Source organism: Cervus elaphus, chromosome 12 (genome assembly GCF_910594005.1).
Source record: "Cervus elaphus chromosome 12, mCerEla1.1, whole genome shotgun sequence".
In the NCBI taxonomy this organism is placed as follows: Eukaryota; Metazoa; Chordata; class Mammalia; order Artiodactyla; family Cervidae; genus Cervus; species Cervus elaphus.
The window spans coordinates 47,207,209-47,223,728 of record NC_057826.1 but is presented as its reverse complement, the minus strand read 5'-3'; the positions used below and the strand labels follow the sequence as shown (position 1 = coordinate 47,223,728).

At 35.8% G+C, this 16,520-nt stretch overlaps 2 protein-coding genes across 7 annotated transcripts in view; one reads left to right on the top strand and one right to left on the bottom strand.

Annotated features, from left to right (window-relative positions):
- MNS1 (meiosis specific nuclear structural 1) overlaps positions 1 to 1,472 on the top strand; it is a 104,768-nt gene extending 103,296 nt beyond the window's left edge. For all 4 annotated transcript variants that reach the window (XM_043921179.1, XM_043921180.1, XM_043921181.1 and 1 more), the window contains one exon: positions 1,190 to 1,472. In XM_043921179.1, coding sequence (XP_043777114.1) covers positions 1,190 to 1,279 — 90 coding nt within the window. In that variant the 3' untranslated portion in view covers positions 1,280 to 1,472. The remainder of the gene's footprint in view (positions 1 to 1,189) is intronic.
- A 418-nt stretch (positions 1,473 to 1,890) lies between these two features.
- Positions 1,891 to 16,520, bottom strand: part of TEX9 (testis expressed 9) — an 81,831-nt gene continuing 67,201 nt past the window's right edge. Inside the window, exons 11-12 of one of the 3 annotated variants that reach the window (XM_043921182.1) lie at positions 2,762 to 2,896; positions 1,891 to 2,159 (exon numbers count right to left, since the gene is read on the bottom strand). In XM_043921182.1, the coding sequence (XP_043777117.1) occupies positions 2,085 to 2,159; positions 2,762 to 2,896 (210 nt within the window). In that variant the 3' untranslated portion in view covers positions 1,891 to 2,084. Of the gene's footprint in view, positions 2,160 to 2,761; positions 2,897 to 14,235; positions 14,373 to 16,520 lie in introns of those variants that run through there. The other 2 variants (XR_006344188.1, XR_006344189.1) reach the window with 2 other exon arrangements.

Sequence of the window (16,520 nt, the reverse complement as noted above, 5' to 3'; positions counted from 1 at the left end):
GAGATAGTTGGTCTTGGCACTTTCTATTAAATTTTGGAGGTTCTGTTCTCCAGTGTAAGACGTTTAAAACTAAAGCAAATGTGATACGCTGGACACCAAAGCAGGTGATATATAGGATAGCCTTGTAAGTAACAGTAGTAATAGATACAAGCTTGAACTCAGTCTGAGATCTGCTCTATAACAGGAGGTTACATTATAACTAGGTAACCCTTATTTTAAAAAGAATATTACTTCCAGAGAATATACATGAAAATTTGCTTTCTGAAATACCTTAGGACTATAAAAATAACAACTTGAGTTTCAGAGGCCACATAAACATATGAACTAAAGTAAATAACATTTCTACCCTTCAGATACAGAAATTATGCCATTTGATACTTTATTCAATCAAAAGAATCAACTGTATATTTTGTTCAGTCTAGTGCAAAAGGAAGGAGAAAGAAATGAGTAATTATTACCTGTCTATAGGACCTTATAGTCTAATTGTTAGAATGTATACAAACTTATATATTAATGACAAAAGCCATATGGAATTAATAAACTAGACTATAAATTCCGAGCAAGTCTTTGGGTTTAGATATTTGTGTAGCAAAATAACTGTGGAAATGGGAAAAACTGATAACCTAAAATTTGATCCTTTAGATCCTAGTGGCTCCAAATGACCTAAATTATTCTTTGAGGGGGATTCTTTAGATAAGTAAATATTTAAGTTTAATTTTGTTTTAAAGGGATTAAGATTAGTTGACTTAACTCCACACCTGGCTTCTTTCCTGAAAGACTGAAGTTAGCTGACTAGAGACAGAACTGATGCAAGAGCCAGTCCCATGCATAAATCTGGTGAAGCTCATTTCCTCCCTCATACACTGCAGGGCTGTTTCAAAATAAGGGTAGGAGGGTAGAGTGTGGATTAAATTGATTTCCGTTCAGTCCATCAGAGCAGTAGTACTTGTAGTAAAGCAGAAGAGTCCAGATTCCTAAGACAAGTTCTAACAGGACATCAGGTCAGTCTAAGAATATTCAATATATATGTATATTAAGTCATAATTATAGAAAAAATATTTTGCTAATAAATTAATTTCATTATATTAGAAATAACTTTATAAATTTCATGTCTGTATCTCTTAGTCTTACGAACATTTATTGAAATATTCCTGCATTCAAAGTAACCCACTAAATATTTTTCTTGTAGGGAGTATTCAAAAATGAGGATGATATTGATATGCTTGGTGAAGAGTTTAGAAAAGCATATCAGAAAAGGAGTGAAATTTGTGAGAAGTGATACCATCAAGATTTGGTAAAACCTGGGTTCTTTTGTATGTTACCACTAGGTGTCAGTGTAACTTTTGTTTTAGAGTTCAGTGAGTAGGACTCCCATTGTCTCTGGATTTTATAAAATTTCTGTAATTTATCATTTATAAACAATCAGTTGTAAGAAAACATTTTTGTTTTCTGATAAAGAGTATTATATGCAAGTTTGCTTTCAATCACTATTGTTTTTGTACTGATAAAATTGAAGATCTGAATTCTATACCACATTCCATATATTGAGTTGGCCAAAAAGTTTGGATTTTTCTGTTATATATAGATATCTATCGAAACAACCCAGGAAACTAAACTCTTCATACCACTTCTATGTTCGTGTCTAGGAACTTTACTTCCTTGATTTGGCCGGGGAAGACTTTTCCTATTATGAGAGGAGAAAAGTATAGAGTGAGGAATTTCAGAGTGCTTTATTACCTAATGCGGTTATCAATAAGAACATAGAAACAGTTTCTCTCAGGTAAACATCGTTTACAAACTAAAGCTAAGTCTCTAGAACATAAAATATTTTCTATTGATATGCAGCTGAAAGGGGCTAGAAGGTCATAAGAAAGATAACAGAATCGAAAGTTAAATTTCTATTGCTTTATTTTATAAAACACTTCTAATAATTAGGTATCAATTTTATATCCCCAAATCTAAACAGGGAATTATTTTGACTTATCAAATATCTTCATTATTTAATGTAAGCTGTAACGGTGTGAACTATTTTTACTTTAAGAGTATATCCACCACACACTAGAGGTTTAAAAGTAGATCACTTATTAATTTCCCCATTCAAGTGCCTTCATAAATTCCTCTTCAGTGAAAGACAGCATCTTGGCAGCTTCAATATGCATCTGTGTTTAAAGAAATCAATATTGTCTAATTTAGTATTAAGAGTAGACCACAGAACAATAGGAAATTTGTGAAAGTGTGTATAATGCTATCAAAATGAGTTCTGTTATAGGAATGTATAATTCTAATTACAATAAACAGGTTTAAATAATAGTTACATTCAGTGATTAGCCACTAAAAACCTTGTCCACTGGTGGTATTGCACCAACCTGTTTGGAGAACAATTCAATATTTTAATACCTAATCTTTGCAAAAGGTGACAGTAGCAAAAACATGAATTCACATCCTCTTAACTACTAGGTAAACTTGTGTGGTGAACAGAATAAAACTGGTTTGGAATCAGTTTCAAGATTTCAAGAGGCAAACTGATCCCTTTTTAATAGTTATTTTTTATATTTGGTATTTTCTCTAGTTAGGGAGTATCCATACTGTATGAAAACAGAACTAGTAAACATTTCTAATGTACTTGCATCAATGTATAGATATCATTTTGTGACTAAGCATGGCAATAAAAAATATATCTGAAGGAGAAATACTAAATGTCTTAGTAGAAAGAGCCAAATAATATCCACAATTTATTTTAACTTTGTTTAGGTAGACTCACCTTCTGCCTTTTTAAAACATCAATTAATTTTAACTGTTTCTTAAATCCTATCATTAATTCTCCTTTTTGTTTTTCTAGCTTCTTGTTTTCTGATTTTAATGCTTCGATTTTTCTGTGTTCTTCATTTGCTATATCCTGCAAAAGGAAAAAATCCCATGTATTCTTTACAGTATTTTAATGGAAAAATTATATCAACAATAAAAACTTAAAATGGTAGAGGCATGAGCATTGTTAAAACTTAAGTTTAAAAAACATTTTAAAAATAACAGCTTGGTTCTAATTCCAACAATGCCAAAGTAGCTTAGATTTGAAAGCAGAGATGTCATCAGTAGTAAGCAGAAACTGGAGGTGGTTATGATCCTTGAAAGCATTCTGGTTGAGATCCACATTTAACTGGCTTCTGAAAGCACTTTTCATTTCATGGTTCACACGGGATAAACCCAAAGCAAAAAGTAATAGTCATACTGGGCTGAGGAAGCGGATAGCACTGCTGCCACGATGGTAGAAATTTCCAGGTAGGAAATCCCTCAAATCCTTTGCAGACACCTAAATAACATGTGTAGGGTGAGACTCCTAGGAACCTATGAGAGACAGCTGAGATTTAAAGAGCTGAGCAAAGAATTCAGCTGCTGCCTATGACAAGGAAGACCAAGTTTGTAATTGTGGTAAAAATCCACTGGATGAGCTCTGTAGCAACTTGGATAATGGAGAAAAAGGACCAGTGAACTTTAAAGACAAGTTAGTAGAAATCATTAAGCATAAGAAGGTCTTGTACTTGGAAAAAATGTTAAAGGACATCTTTCATGCAAAAGGGAAATGATACCAGAAGGAAATCTGAACCTACATACACACTAAGTATCAGAAATAGTAACATGTAGTAAATAGTAGAGTTTTTATTTTAAAACTTGAGAGTAGCTAAGATTTTGCTGCCAAGATGGCAGAGTAGAGAGATCCTGGGCTCACCTCCTTCCACAGGCACACCAAAATTACAACTATTAATGAGAAAGTCCAGAATCTAACAGAAAAGATCTTTTCCAACTAAGGATATAAAAAAGGAACCATAGCAAGATGTAGAAGGAGCATACGTGCAGTATTGTCAAGACCTATAGCCCCAGAGAGAAACCCACAAATGGGAGGGTAATTACAGTTACACAGGTTCTCTGAGCAGTGAGTCTAAGCCCCACATTGGGCTCCCTGGCCTGGGAAGTCCTGAACTGGGAAGACCAATGGGGCTTGCTTTCAGAGGACACAGGTGTGGGAAACAGATTTAACTACTAAAGGGTACACATAAAACCTCACATGCTGCAGGACCCAGGGAAGAGACAGTAATTTTTGAAAGGAGCTGGGTCAGACCTACCTGCACATCACCCAGGAGGCAACTGAAGTTCATCCTTGGGACGCAGGCATTGGCAGAAGCCATCTGTGGCGCCTGCTGTATCATGTGGACACCCATGCTGGGAAGCATCACTTCAGAATCATCCTCTAGTTTATTAGCGCTGGAACACGGCCCCACCCACCAGCCTGTCAGCCTCAGTACTGGGAAGCCTCAGGCCAAGCAACTTGCTGGGTCAGGACAAAGCCCCACCCATCACTAGCAGGCAGGCTACCTTAAGACCCTAAGCCTTCAGCCACCCTGAAACACAGCCCTGCCCCATAGGAGTGCACAGGCACTAGCTCTGGGATCCCCAGGGCCTTGCAGACAGAGACTCTGGGACCCAGCTCCACCCACCAGCAGGCTGACACCAGCCCGCGACCCCTGCCCCCTCACCGCCAGACACTGGCCCTGCCCACCAGCAGGCTACCACCGCCTGAGACACCTTGGGATCCATGGCAAGATTCAACACACTTCCATGATTAAAAACAATTAAACAAGGAAGAGAAGGATTCTACTTCAACATGATAAAAGCAATATATGACAAGCCCATAGCTAACAACAGACTCAATGGTAAAAGATTGAAAGCTTTCCCTTTAGGATCAGACAGGACAAAGATGTTCACTTTTACCTACTCTGCAGGTTCTGGTCAGAGCAGCTAGGGAATAAAAATAAAAGGCATCCAAATCAAAAAGTAGAAGGAAGATTCTCTCTCCTCACAGATGACATTATCTTCTATGTATTAGAAAACCCTACAAATTCCACAAGGAAACTGTCAGGATAAATCAATTTGGCAAAGTTGCAGAATACAGAATCAACACACATAAAAAAAATCAGTTGTGTTTCTATATACTACTAATGAACATTCTTAAAGAAATTTTAAAAATTACAAATATAATATCAAAAAGAGTGAAGTACTGAAAAACATCTACTTCTGCTTCATTGACTATGCTAAAAGCCGTTGACTATGTGGATCACAATGAACTGGAAAATTCAAGAGACCTTACCTGTCTCCTGAGAAACCTGTGTGTGTATCAAGAAGCAACAGTTAGAACCAGACTTGGAACAACTGACTGGTTCCAAATTAGGAAGGGAGTACATCAAGGCTGTATATTGTCACCCTGCTTATTTAACTTCTACACAGAGTACATACAAAATGCCAGGCTGGATGAATCACAAGCCAGAATCAAGACTGCTGGGAGAAATATCAACAACCTCAGATATGGAAATGATACTACTCAAATGGCGGAAAGTGAAGAGGAACTTAAAGAGCCTCCTGATGAGGGGGAAAGAGGAGAATTAAAAAGCTGGTTTGAAATTCAACATTCAAAAAACCAAGATCATAGCATCTGGTTCCATCACTTCATGGCAAATAGAAGGGGAAAAAGTGGAAGCGGTGATAGATTTTATTGTCTTGGGCTCCAAAATCACTGCGAACAGTTACTTTTGTTGTTCAGTGGCCAAGTCATGTCCAACTGCAGCATGCCAGGCTCCTCTGTCTTGCACGGTCTCCTAGAATTTGATCAGATTCACGTCCATTGAATCGGTCATGCTACCTAACCATCTCATCCTCTGTTGTCCCCTTCTTTTGCCTTCAGTCTTTCCCAGCATCAAGGTCTTTTCTAGTGAGTCGGCTTTTCGCATCAGGTGGCCAAAGTATTGGAGCTTCAGCATCAGTCCTTCCAGTGAACATTGAGGGTTGATTTCCTTTAGAATTGACTGGTTTGATCTCCCTGCAGTCCAGGGGACTCTCAAGAGTCTTCTCCAGCACCACAGTTCAAAAGCATCAATTCTTTGGCACTCAGTGTTCTTCATGGATAGTGACTGCAGCCATGAAATTAAAAGGTGCTCCTAGGAAGGAAAGCTATGACAAATCTAGACAGAGGCATTAAAAAGCAGAGCCATCACTTTGTTGACAAAGGTCCATATAGTCAAAACTATGCTTTTTCCAGTAATGATGTACAGATGTGAGAGCTGAACCATAAAGTAGGCTCAACAATGAAGAATTGACGGTTTTGAATTGTGGTGCTGGAGAAGAATTGAGAGTCCCCTGAACTTCAGGGAGATCAAACCAGTCAATTCTAAAGGAAATCAACCCTGAATGTTCATTGGAATGACTGTTGCCGAAGCCCTAATACTTCGGCCACCTAATGTGAAGAGCCAACTTATTGGAAAAGACCTCAATGCTGGAAAAGACAGAAGAGATAGAACAGGGCAGCAGAGGATGAGATGTCTGGATGGCATCAAGCAACTCAAAAGACATGAATCTGAGCAAACCTCAAGAGACAGTGAAGGAAACAGGAGCCTGATGTGCTATCATGGGGTCGCAAAGAGTCGGACACGACTTAGCAACTGAATAACAACTAACTTAGGAATAAAAGTAACCAAGGGAGGTGAAACAGTTTTACACTGAAAACTTCAAAGAACTGGGATGACCCTGAGGGATGGGATCAGGAGGGAGGTTCAGGGTGGGGAACACGTTTACACCCATGGCTGATTCATGTGAATGTATAGCAAAAACCACCACAATATTGTAAAGTAATTAGCCTCCAATTAAAAAAAAAACTTATGAAACTAGTTAAAGGCCAAAGAATGGAAGGATATTCTGTGGTCAAAGACTGGAAGGCTTACTATTATTAAGATATTAATAATACTCCAAGAGATTTACAGATTCAGTATGATCTTTATCAAAACTCCAATGGCATTTTTACAGAGACAGGTCATGCTAATATTTATATGGACTCTCAAGGGAACACAAATAGACACTCAGTGAATAACAACAGCTGAAAGTCTCATACTTCCAGATTTCAAATTTTATTACAAATCTATGGTAATCAAAATAGTGTAATATGGATGTATAGAAAGTCCCAAAATAAACCCTTGCATATAAAGTCTAATGATGTTCAACAAGGATGCCAAATCTATTCAATAGGAAAGTATGGCCTCTTCAACAAATTGAACTGGTAAACTAGATATCTCCATGTGTAAGAATGAAACTGTATCCCTATTTCATATAATATAAAAAAATTAACTCAAATTTGGTCAAGACCTAAATGTATACCCTAAAACTGTAAACTATTAGAAGAAAATGTAGGGAAATGCTTATGTCACTGGATTTGGTTGTGAATTCTTGGATATGAAACCAAAAGAACAGGCAAACAGAAGTTTAAAAAAAGAAACTGGATTACCTCAAAGGAAACAATCAACAGAGTAAAAAGACCCCTACAGAAAATATTTGAAGATCATGTATCTGTCAATATTGAAAATACAGAAATAACTCCTCTAAAATAACAAAAACACCATCCCTTAATACATGGGTAAAGGACTTGAATAGACAATTCTCCAGAAAAAATTTACAGATGGCTAATGAGCACATGAAAATGTGGTTAACATCACTAATATTTAGGGAGATACAAATCAAAACCACAATGAGATACCACTTAATAAACATTAGGCTAGGATGATCACTATAGAAAACACACACACACACACACACACAAAATTGGCAAGGACATTGAAGAAACTCTTGTGCACTGTTGGTAGGGATGTAAAATAGTGCAGCCACCATGGAAAAATAGTACGGTGGTTTCTCAAGAAATTAAAAGAAGTATATGGTCCAGCAATTCCACATTTAGGTGAATATCCAAAATAACTGAAAGCAGAGTCTTTAAGAGATATCTGTACAACCAAGTTTATATCAGCATTATTCACAATAGCCAAAAAGTGGAAGCAACCCAAGTTGCTTTATTTAATAAATGTATAAATGAAACTTGTTACATACATCCAATGGAATATTACTCAAAAGGAATAAAATTCTGATAACATGCTACAATGTGGATGAACCTTGAGAACATTATGCTAAGTGATACAAGCCAGTAACAAAAAGGCAAATGGTGTATAATTCCACTTACATTAGGTACCTAGAGTGCACAATAATAAGAGATAGAAAGTAGAATTGTGGTTGCCAGGGGTCACGGAAAAGGGGTTGGGGAATTATTTTTTAATGGACATAGGTTTTCAGTTTTAGCAAGATGAACAAGGAGTTTTGGAGTTTGATATGTAACAGTACTGAATTCTACACCAAAAAATTAGGGTAAATTTTATGTGTACTATAATACAAAGGTTTTTTTTTTTTTTTTAATTTAGAAAGTTCATTAACTCTTCAAAGCAAAAAGCAACTATGTAGAATTTGTATGTAAGTAAAATGTATGACAACAACAGAAAGTGGAGGAGAGAAGTGTACTGCTGAAAGGTTCTTTCTTTATTCATAAAATGCTATGTTACTTGAAGGTAGATAGCGGTTAAGTTAAAGGTGTATCTGATAAGTGGAGATATACACAAAAAGGTGGAGATAATAAGCCAGTAAGATAAAATGAAATCATTAAAAATATTCAAAAAGAAAAACAAGAGGAAGAAGGAACAATAACGTATGTGAATGAAAAATATAAAAGTTTATAGAGTTAAACACAACCATTATTAATAATCATATTAAATGTAATGATCTAAGCCTCCTAATTAAAGTGTCAAAGATTGTCAGACTGAGTTAAAACAACAGGAAAAGTCAACTGTATGCTGCCTGTAACAACACACAAAGGAGTTACAAATAAAGGGAGAGAAAAGCCAATACTGATGTCAGCAGTAACTAAAAGAAATATGATTTATGGATATATTATAAAGATGCAATAATCAAGACAATGCATTATTAACATGAAGACAGACATACAGATAAGTGGAACATAATAGTGATCCCAGTAATAATACATCCACACACATCTGGGCAACTGATTTGCAACAAAGATGCCATGGCAATTCAATAGTGAAAAGATAATCTCAACAAAATATTCCTGCACATGTTCCAATAATGAACCTTGACCCTTATATCATGCATAAAAACTCAACAAAACACAAAAGATGAAGCTATGCAACTTCTGTAAGAAAACCTAACAGCAAATCTTAAAGTGACCCCGTAGGTTTAGCAAAGAATTATTAAATAGAACATAAAACCATAATTATAAAATTCAAAATATTAAATGTTGCTCTTCAAAAAAAAGTTGTTACAAAAATAAAAGCCAAGGGATAAGATATTTGCAAAGTAGGTGTCTGACAAAGTCTTGTAATTAGGATATATAAAGAACTCTAACAAATCAACTCAGTTCTTAATAAAGAAACAAAGAGACTAAGGAAATATGAACAAAGTGTGGTCTTTAGTTAATGAGTCATAATTATTGATTCATTAATGGTAAAAATGTTCTATACTAATGTATACCTTCATTTCATAAGAAATGATTTAAGAAATTTTCTGTACTACACAATTTTATATAAATTAAAACTATTCTAATAATTAACATTTATTAGAATTAAATTCATTTAACAATTTTTTAAAAGAATAAAAGACTTATAAAGAGACACTTCAAAGATAACATCAAGACTTTCCTAAACAACCAATGGATGAACGAAGAAATCAAAGAGGGAAAAAAATGGTCTTCAAACAAATGAAAATGGAGACACAACATACCAAAACTTATGGGATGTAGCAAGAGCAGCTCTGAGAGAAGTTCATGGCAACAAATGCCTACATTAAGAAAGATCTCTGAATTTTTACTCCGCCCCGCATGTTTAATGTTTTTGACATCATACGAGATTTTGACCAATGAGATTTTTCCTTTTGTAATTTCCATATTTCTAGTTGTGGTTTTTTCTTTTTCACTTAGAGAAGCCCCCTTAACATTTCTTGGGAAGCTAATTTAGTAGTGCTGAGTTGTTTCAGCTTTTGCTTCTCTGGCAAACTCCTTCTGTCTCCAAATCTGAATGAGAGTCTTGCTGGATAGAGTGTTATTGGCTGCAGGTTTTTTCCTTTCATCACACATATGTTGTGCCATTCCCTAATGGTCAGCAAAGTTACTGCTGAAAGTCTGCTGACAGTCTTAGAGGAGGTTCCCTTATACATAACTAGTTGCTTTTCACTTACTGTCCTTAATATTCTCTCACTATCTTTAATTTTTGCCATTTTAACTTTAAGTACCTTGGTGTGGAACTCTTTGGGTTGATCTTTTTTGGGACTCTGTTCTTCTTGGACTTGGATGTCTCTTTCCTTTCCCATGTTAGTATGTCTTTAGCTATAAGGTGCTTCTAATTTCTCTGCCCTTATCTGTCGCTCTTCACCTTCTGGGACCTGTATAATGTGAATATTAGTATGCTTAATGTTTTCCAAGAGGTTTACTGAACTCTTCATTTCTTTTAAATTCTTTTTTTCTTTTTCTCTTCAACTTGGGTGATTTACACTACTACTCTGTTCCAGTTTAGTGACCCATTCCTCTGTATTACCCTATCTAATGTTGATCCTGTCTAGTGTATTTTTTATTTCAGTTACTATATTTTTCAGCTTTGTTTGGTTCTTCTGTTTTCTAACTCCTTGTTAAAATTCTCCCTGTATTTACTCACTCTTCTTCCAAGTATATTGAGCATTTTTATGGTTATTACCACAAACACTTAATTGGGTAGACTGCTCATCTCCAGGGTTTTTAGAATGTGTTCAAACTTAAGACATCATCAACTTTAAATATTCACCAGTATATGCTGCTGTATATAAACCTCATGATAACAACAAACCAAAAATCTATAATAGATACACACAAGATAAAGGAATCCAAATATAACATTAAGATGGTCATCAAATCATAAGTGGAGAGGAAAACAATAAACAAGGACATTCCCCAAACAATTTAATAAAATGGCAGTAAGTACATACCTATCAATACTTACTTTAAATGTAAATGTACTAAATGTTCCAATGGAAAGATAGAGTGGCTGAAGAGACTTAAAAATAAGATCTGTAAATATATGCTGCCTATAAGAGATTCACTCCAGATCTAACTACACACACAGACTGAAAGTGAAGGGATAAAAAAGTCTAAGACAAAGAAGGACATTACATAATGATAAAGTGATCAACAAAAATAACACTTTTAAATATGTATATGCACACAAACTGTAGCATTTAAATAAATACAGAAAATATTAGCAAGTATAAAGAAAGATATTGACAGTAAAGACAATAATGCTCAGGAGCTTTAACACTCCACTTACATCAATGGACAGATCATCCATACAGCAAATGTAAAAGGAAACACAGGCCTTAACACATCAGATGAACTTAATAGATATATGTATGTGACATCCTATCCAAAAGCAGCAAAATATACATTGTTTTCAAATGCACATGGAACACTCCAGAATAGATCACATGCTAGGCCACAAAATAAGTCTTAGTAAATTTTAAAAGACTGATACCATACCAAGCCTCTTCTCTGACCACAATGCTGAGAGACTATAAATCAACTATCAAAAAAAAAAAAAAAACAACAATGTGGAGGCTAAACAATGTGGTACTGAACAACCGAGTCATTGAAGAAATCAAAAAGGAAACAAACAAAAGAAACCCATGGAGACAGAAGCAAAAACACAAAGGTCCAGAATCTGTGGAATGCAGGAAAAGCAGTTCCCAGAGGGGAGTTTATAGAAATACAGGCCTACATCAGGAAACAAAAATCCCAAAAGCCCTAACCTAATATCCAAATGAATTAGAAAGAAAAACCTAGAGTTAGTAGGAGGAAAGATCAGAGCAGAAATGAATGAAAGAGAGATGAAAGAAAAAAAGAGAGAAAACAAGCAAGAAAGAAATTATGAGCTGGTTCTTAAAAAGATGAACAAAATTGATAAACTTTTAACCAGATTAAGAACAAATGAAAGTGGGTCCAAATAAAATCAGAAAAGAAGTTAGAGTTGATATTGCAGAACTACACAGGATCATAAGAGATTACTCTGAATAATTATACACCAATAAAATGGACAACCAAGAAGAAATGGAGGAATTTCTAGAAAAGTACAATCTCCTAAGACTGAATGAGGAAAAAATACAAAATGTGAACAGACCTCAGTTACTACTAATTAAGTCAGTAATTAAAAAAATACTTGCAACAAAGTCTAAGACCAGATTGCTTCACAGATGAATTATACTGAACATTTAAAGACAACTTAATGCTTATCCTTCTCAAACTATTCCAAAAAACTGAAGAGAAAGAATGCTTCCAAAGTCATTCTTTGAGGCCTGCATCACGCTGATAGCAAATCAGATAAAGAAAGACACCACAAAATATGAAAACATAAGCCAATTAACACTGGTGAACACAGATGCAAAAATTCTCAACAAAATATTAGAAAATTAAATTGAACAATACACTAAAAGGATCATACATCATGATCAAGCGGGATTTACCCCAGGGAAGCAAGACTAGTTCAGTTATCTGCATATCAATCAATGTCGTCCATTAACTCATTAATAACCAGGGGATTTCTGCAGAAACACCTGTAGCTGTTGATTTGTTCTGTAAGTGAATACAGAAGCATCTCTGATGAATAACATTTGGATAACAAAAGACATGTTAATATGTGTCTCTGGTGAGTAATACGTTAATAGAATGAAAGAAAAAAATCACATAATCATTTCAATAGACAGAGACTAGGCATTTGACAAAATTCAACATCCATTCATGATAAAATCTCTTAATAAATTAGAAGGAATATACTTCAATGAAGAAAGGTCATATATGAGAAGTCCACAGCTAAGATCATATGCAATGATGAAATGTAGAAATCTTTTCCTCTAAGGTCAGGAACAAGACAAGTGCCCATTCCCACCTCTCCTACTTTACATAGTACTAGAATTCCTAGTCAGAGAAACCAGCAAGAAAAATCGAAAGTATCAGAACTAGAAAGGAAGAAGTAAGATTTCTATTTGCAGTTGATATGATTTGGTATTTAACAGATAAAAAGTCATACATAAGCCACCAAAAAACTGTTAGATCTCATCAACAAATTCAATAAAGTTGTAGGATGCAAAATTAACATTAAAAATTCAGTAGAGTTTCTATTAGAACACTCCCTAACATGATACACAAAAATAAACTCAAAATGGATTAAAGATCTGAATATAAGGTCAGACACTACAAAACTCTTAGCAGAAAACACAGGCAGGCGAGAATTCCACCACCGAGCCACCAATGTCATAACCGTTAGTGGAAAACACAGGCAAAACACCCTTTGACATAAAACTGAGGCAAGATCTTTTTTGACCCACTTCATGAAGTAATGAAAATAAAAACAGAAATAAACAAATGGGACCTAGTTACATGTAAAAGCTTTTGCAGAGCAAAAGCAACCATAAAAAAAGATGAAAAGATAACCTTAAGAATGGGAGGAAATATTTGCAAATGAAGTAACTGACAAAGAATTAACCTCTAAAATACATAAACAGCTCATGCAGCTCAATTACAAAAAAAAAAAAAAAAAAAATGGGTGGAAGACCTGAAGAAACATTTCTCCAAAAAAGTCACACAGATAGCCAAAAAACACATGAAAAGATGCTCAGTATCACTAATTACTAGAGAAATGCAAATCAAACCTACAATGAGGTATCACCTCATAACAGTCATGATGGCCATCATCAGAAAATCTACAAACAAATGCTGGATAGAGTGTAGAGAAAAGAGAACCCCCCTACACTGTTGGTGGGAATGGAAATTGGTATAGCCACTATGAAAAACAATACGGAGGTTCCTTTAAAAAGCTAAATACAGAACTACCATATGACCCAGCAATCTCACTGCATATACTCAGAGAAAACCATCATTCCAAAAAATACATGCAACCCAATGCTCGTTGTAGCGGTCTTCATAATAGGCAGGACATGGAAGAAACCTAGACGTTCATGAACAGATGAATGGATAAAGACAATGTTACATATATGTACAATGGAATACAACTCAGCCATGAAAGAAATGACATTGGGTGACTTGCAGAGATGTAGCTAGGCCTAGAGACTGTCATGCAGATTGAAGTAAGTCAGAAAAAGAACAGCAAATATCGTATATTAACATACATATGTAGAATATAGAAAAATGGTAGATGATCTTAATTGCAAAACAGAAATAGAGATGTAGAGAACAAATGTATGGACACCAAGGGGGGAAAGTACACGGAGGTGGGGTGGCATGAACGGGCAGAGAGTATCCCTATGTGCAAAAGAGAATGAATGAGAACCTACTGTAAAGCTGAGGGAAGCCGCCTCAGTGCGCTGTGGTGACCTAAGCGGGAAGGAGATCCCAGAGAGGGGTGTGCATAGCTGATCCACGTCCACAAAGACTTGCACGTGAATGTTCACGGAGGCTTTACCTGTAATAGCTGAAAGGTGGAAACTTCTGGGTAAATCTCAAAAGGAGTCACATTTTTAAAAAGAATATGAAATTCTAGAAAAGGTAAATGAGTTACCTGGAGACAGAGGTTGGGAGAAGGGCATGATTATAAATGGGCACAAGGAAACTTTTGGGAGTGACAGATATGTCTATTGTGGTGCTTTTTCATAGGTATACACATAGTTACAAATCAAGTTTTATACCTTAAATATGTGTGGGATTATTATATGTCACAGTGTGAAAAAGAGAATTAAAATACATACAATTAAAGATATGCAAAGAAAAATTGTGAGACACAGCTAAAGTATCATTTTGAGGAAAATTATAGTTTTAAATGCCGTAATAGAAAAGAAAGTTGAAAAACTGGTGATCTAAGTCTTCAATTTAAGAAGCTGAAAAGATAGCAGATTAAAAAACAAAGCAAGTAGACAAAATTGTATAAGGAGAATTCATTGAAAATAAAGACAATAGAAAAAATAAAACCAAAAGTTGAAAAGATTAAGTAGTAACTGGACAGCAAGACTTAAGGGAAAAAACCTGAAACATGGGTGAATCTCAACATTATGTTTAGTGAAGGAAACCAGTCACGAAAAAGTACATTCTACACAGTTTCATTTATATCAAAGTCAAGACCAAGAGTATCAGAACATCCTTCACTTAACAGAGGATGGAGTACTTGGAAAGGGAATACAAGGGGACTTTCTAGGGGTGAGGAAAATAATCTATGTATTGCCTAACATGGTGGTTTCCCAGTTATATTAAGAGCCCAAACTCACTGAATTATAGACGTAGTATCTGTTCATTTTCTTGCATGTAACTAATTCGGTTTTTAAAACTCACCCAATTCTTTTATGTCCCTCCAGCTCTAACCCTCTTGAAAGAATGTGTGTAAGCTTCTTGAAAGAATTACACACATCCTGTGTCTCCATCTCCTCACCTGCAATCATTTTTCATCCACCTTGAATTTAGCTTCTTCCCCATCACTCTAATAAAACATTTCTGGCCAAGGTCAGTTCTGTGCTTTTAAATCCAATACAATTTTCCCAGTTCCCCCAAGGAACTTGACTTCTCAGGAGTATTCACGTTTGCTGACCACTTCTGAGATGATGGAGTTCTTCAAGGCGCAGCTCTTGGCCCTGGCTTCGCTCATTCTCTCCCTCTGTTCTTTCTCCCTGGTGAACACTAACGGCTTCTTCTACTGTCTCTGTGCAGGCTTCTCTCCTACATCTTGACATCTCCCCTTGGATTTCTCAGAATATCTCCAAGATTAACATGTTCTAAAACAAGTCAGTCTTCTTCTCCAGACTTACTACACTGTTTCTTATTTCAGTGGATGGCACTCTAGTTCTGAAAACTTGAAGTCAAAATATCCTTCCTTAAGCTTCCCTTTCTCACAAGCCTATATCCAGTTCATCACCACATCATAGTGATACTCTCTCCAAGGTGTATTTTTTGATACTTGGTTTCCCTCCGTTTCTCAGTTTAGTCCAAGCTATATCCTTATCTCTCACTGACACTGTTACTCTGCTGCAGCCTACTGCATCCATTCTGGCCTCCTTCCAAATCGATTCTTCACAAAGAAACACCAACAAAGAAATGCAGCTGGCCTTCTGTATACCCAGGTTCCACATTAGTGGATTCAATCAAGTGAGAATGGAAAACAATCTGGGTAAAAATTTTCCACAAAGTTCCAAAAAGCAAAACTCAAATTTGCCATGTGTCAGCAACTACTTACATAGCATTTACACTGTCTTGAGTATCATATGTAATCTAGAGATGATTTAATGTATACAGAAGAATGTGTGTAGGCTATATGCAAATACTGCACTGTTTTATGCAAGAGATTTGAGCACCTGTGGACACTGAGAGACAACTGTACTTTCCAGGTGCATGCCTGGTCACGGCATCATCTCCTGTCATTTTTTTCAAAATAACTGCAGCAGCTTTACCACTGCTCTTTAGGTAAAATCCATACTACTTAACATGGCCTGAAGGATCTGGATGGTTTGGCCTCTAGCTGTGTCTGAAGCCTCACTTTGCAACACTCCCTTCACATCCACCCCTACCTTTCATTACCTTGCCTTTTTTATTGCCACAGAGCCATTCCTTCTGCCCAAATCTCTCCCCTGGTATATAA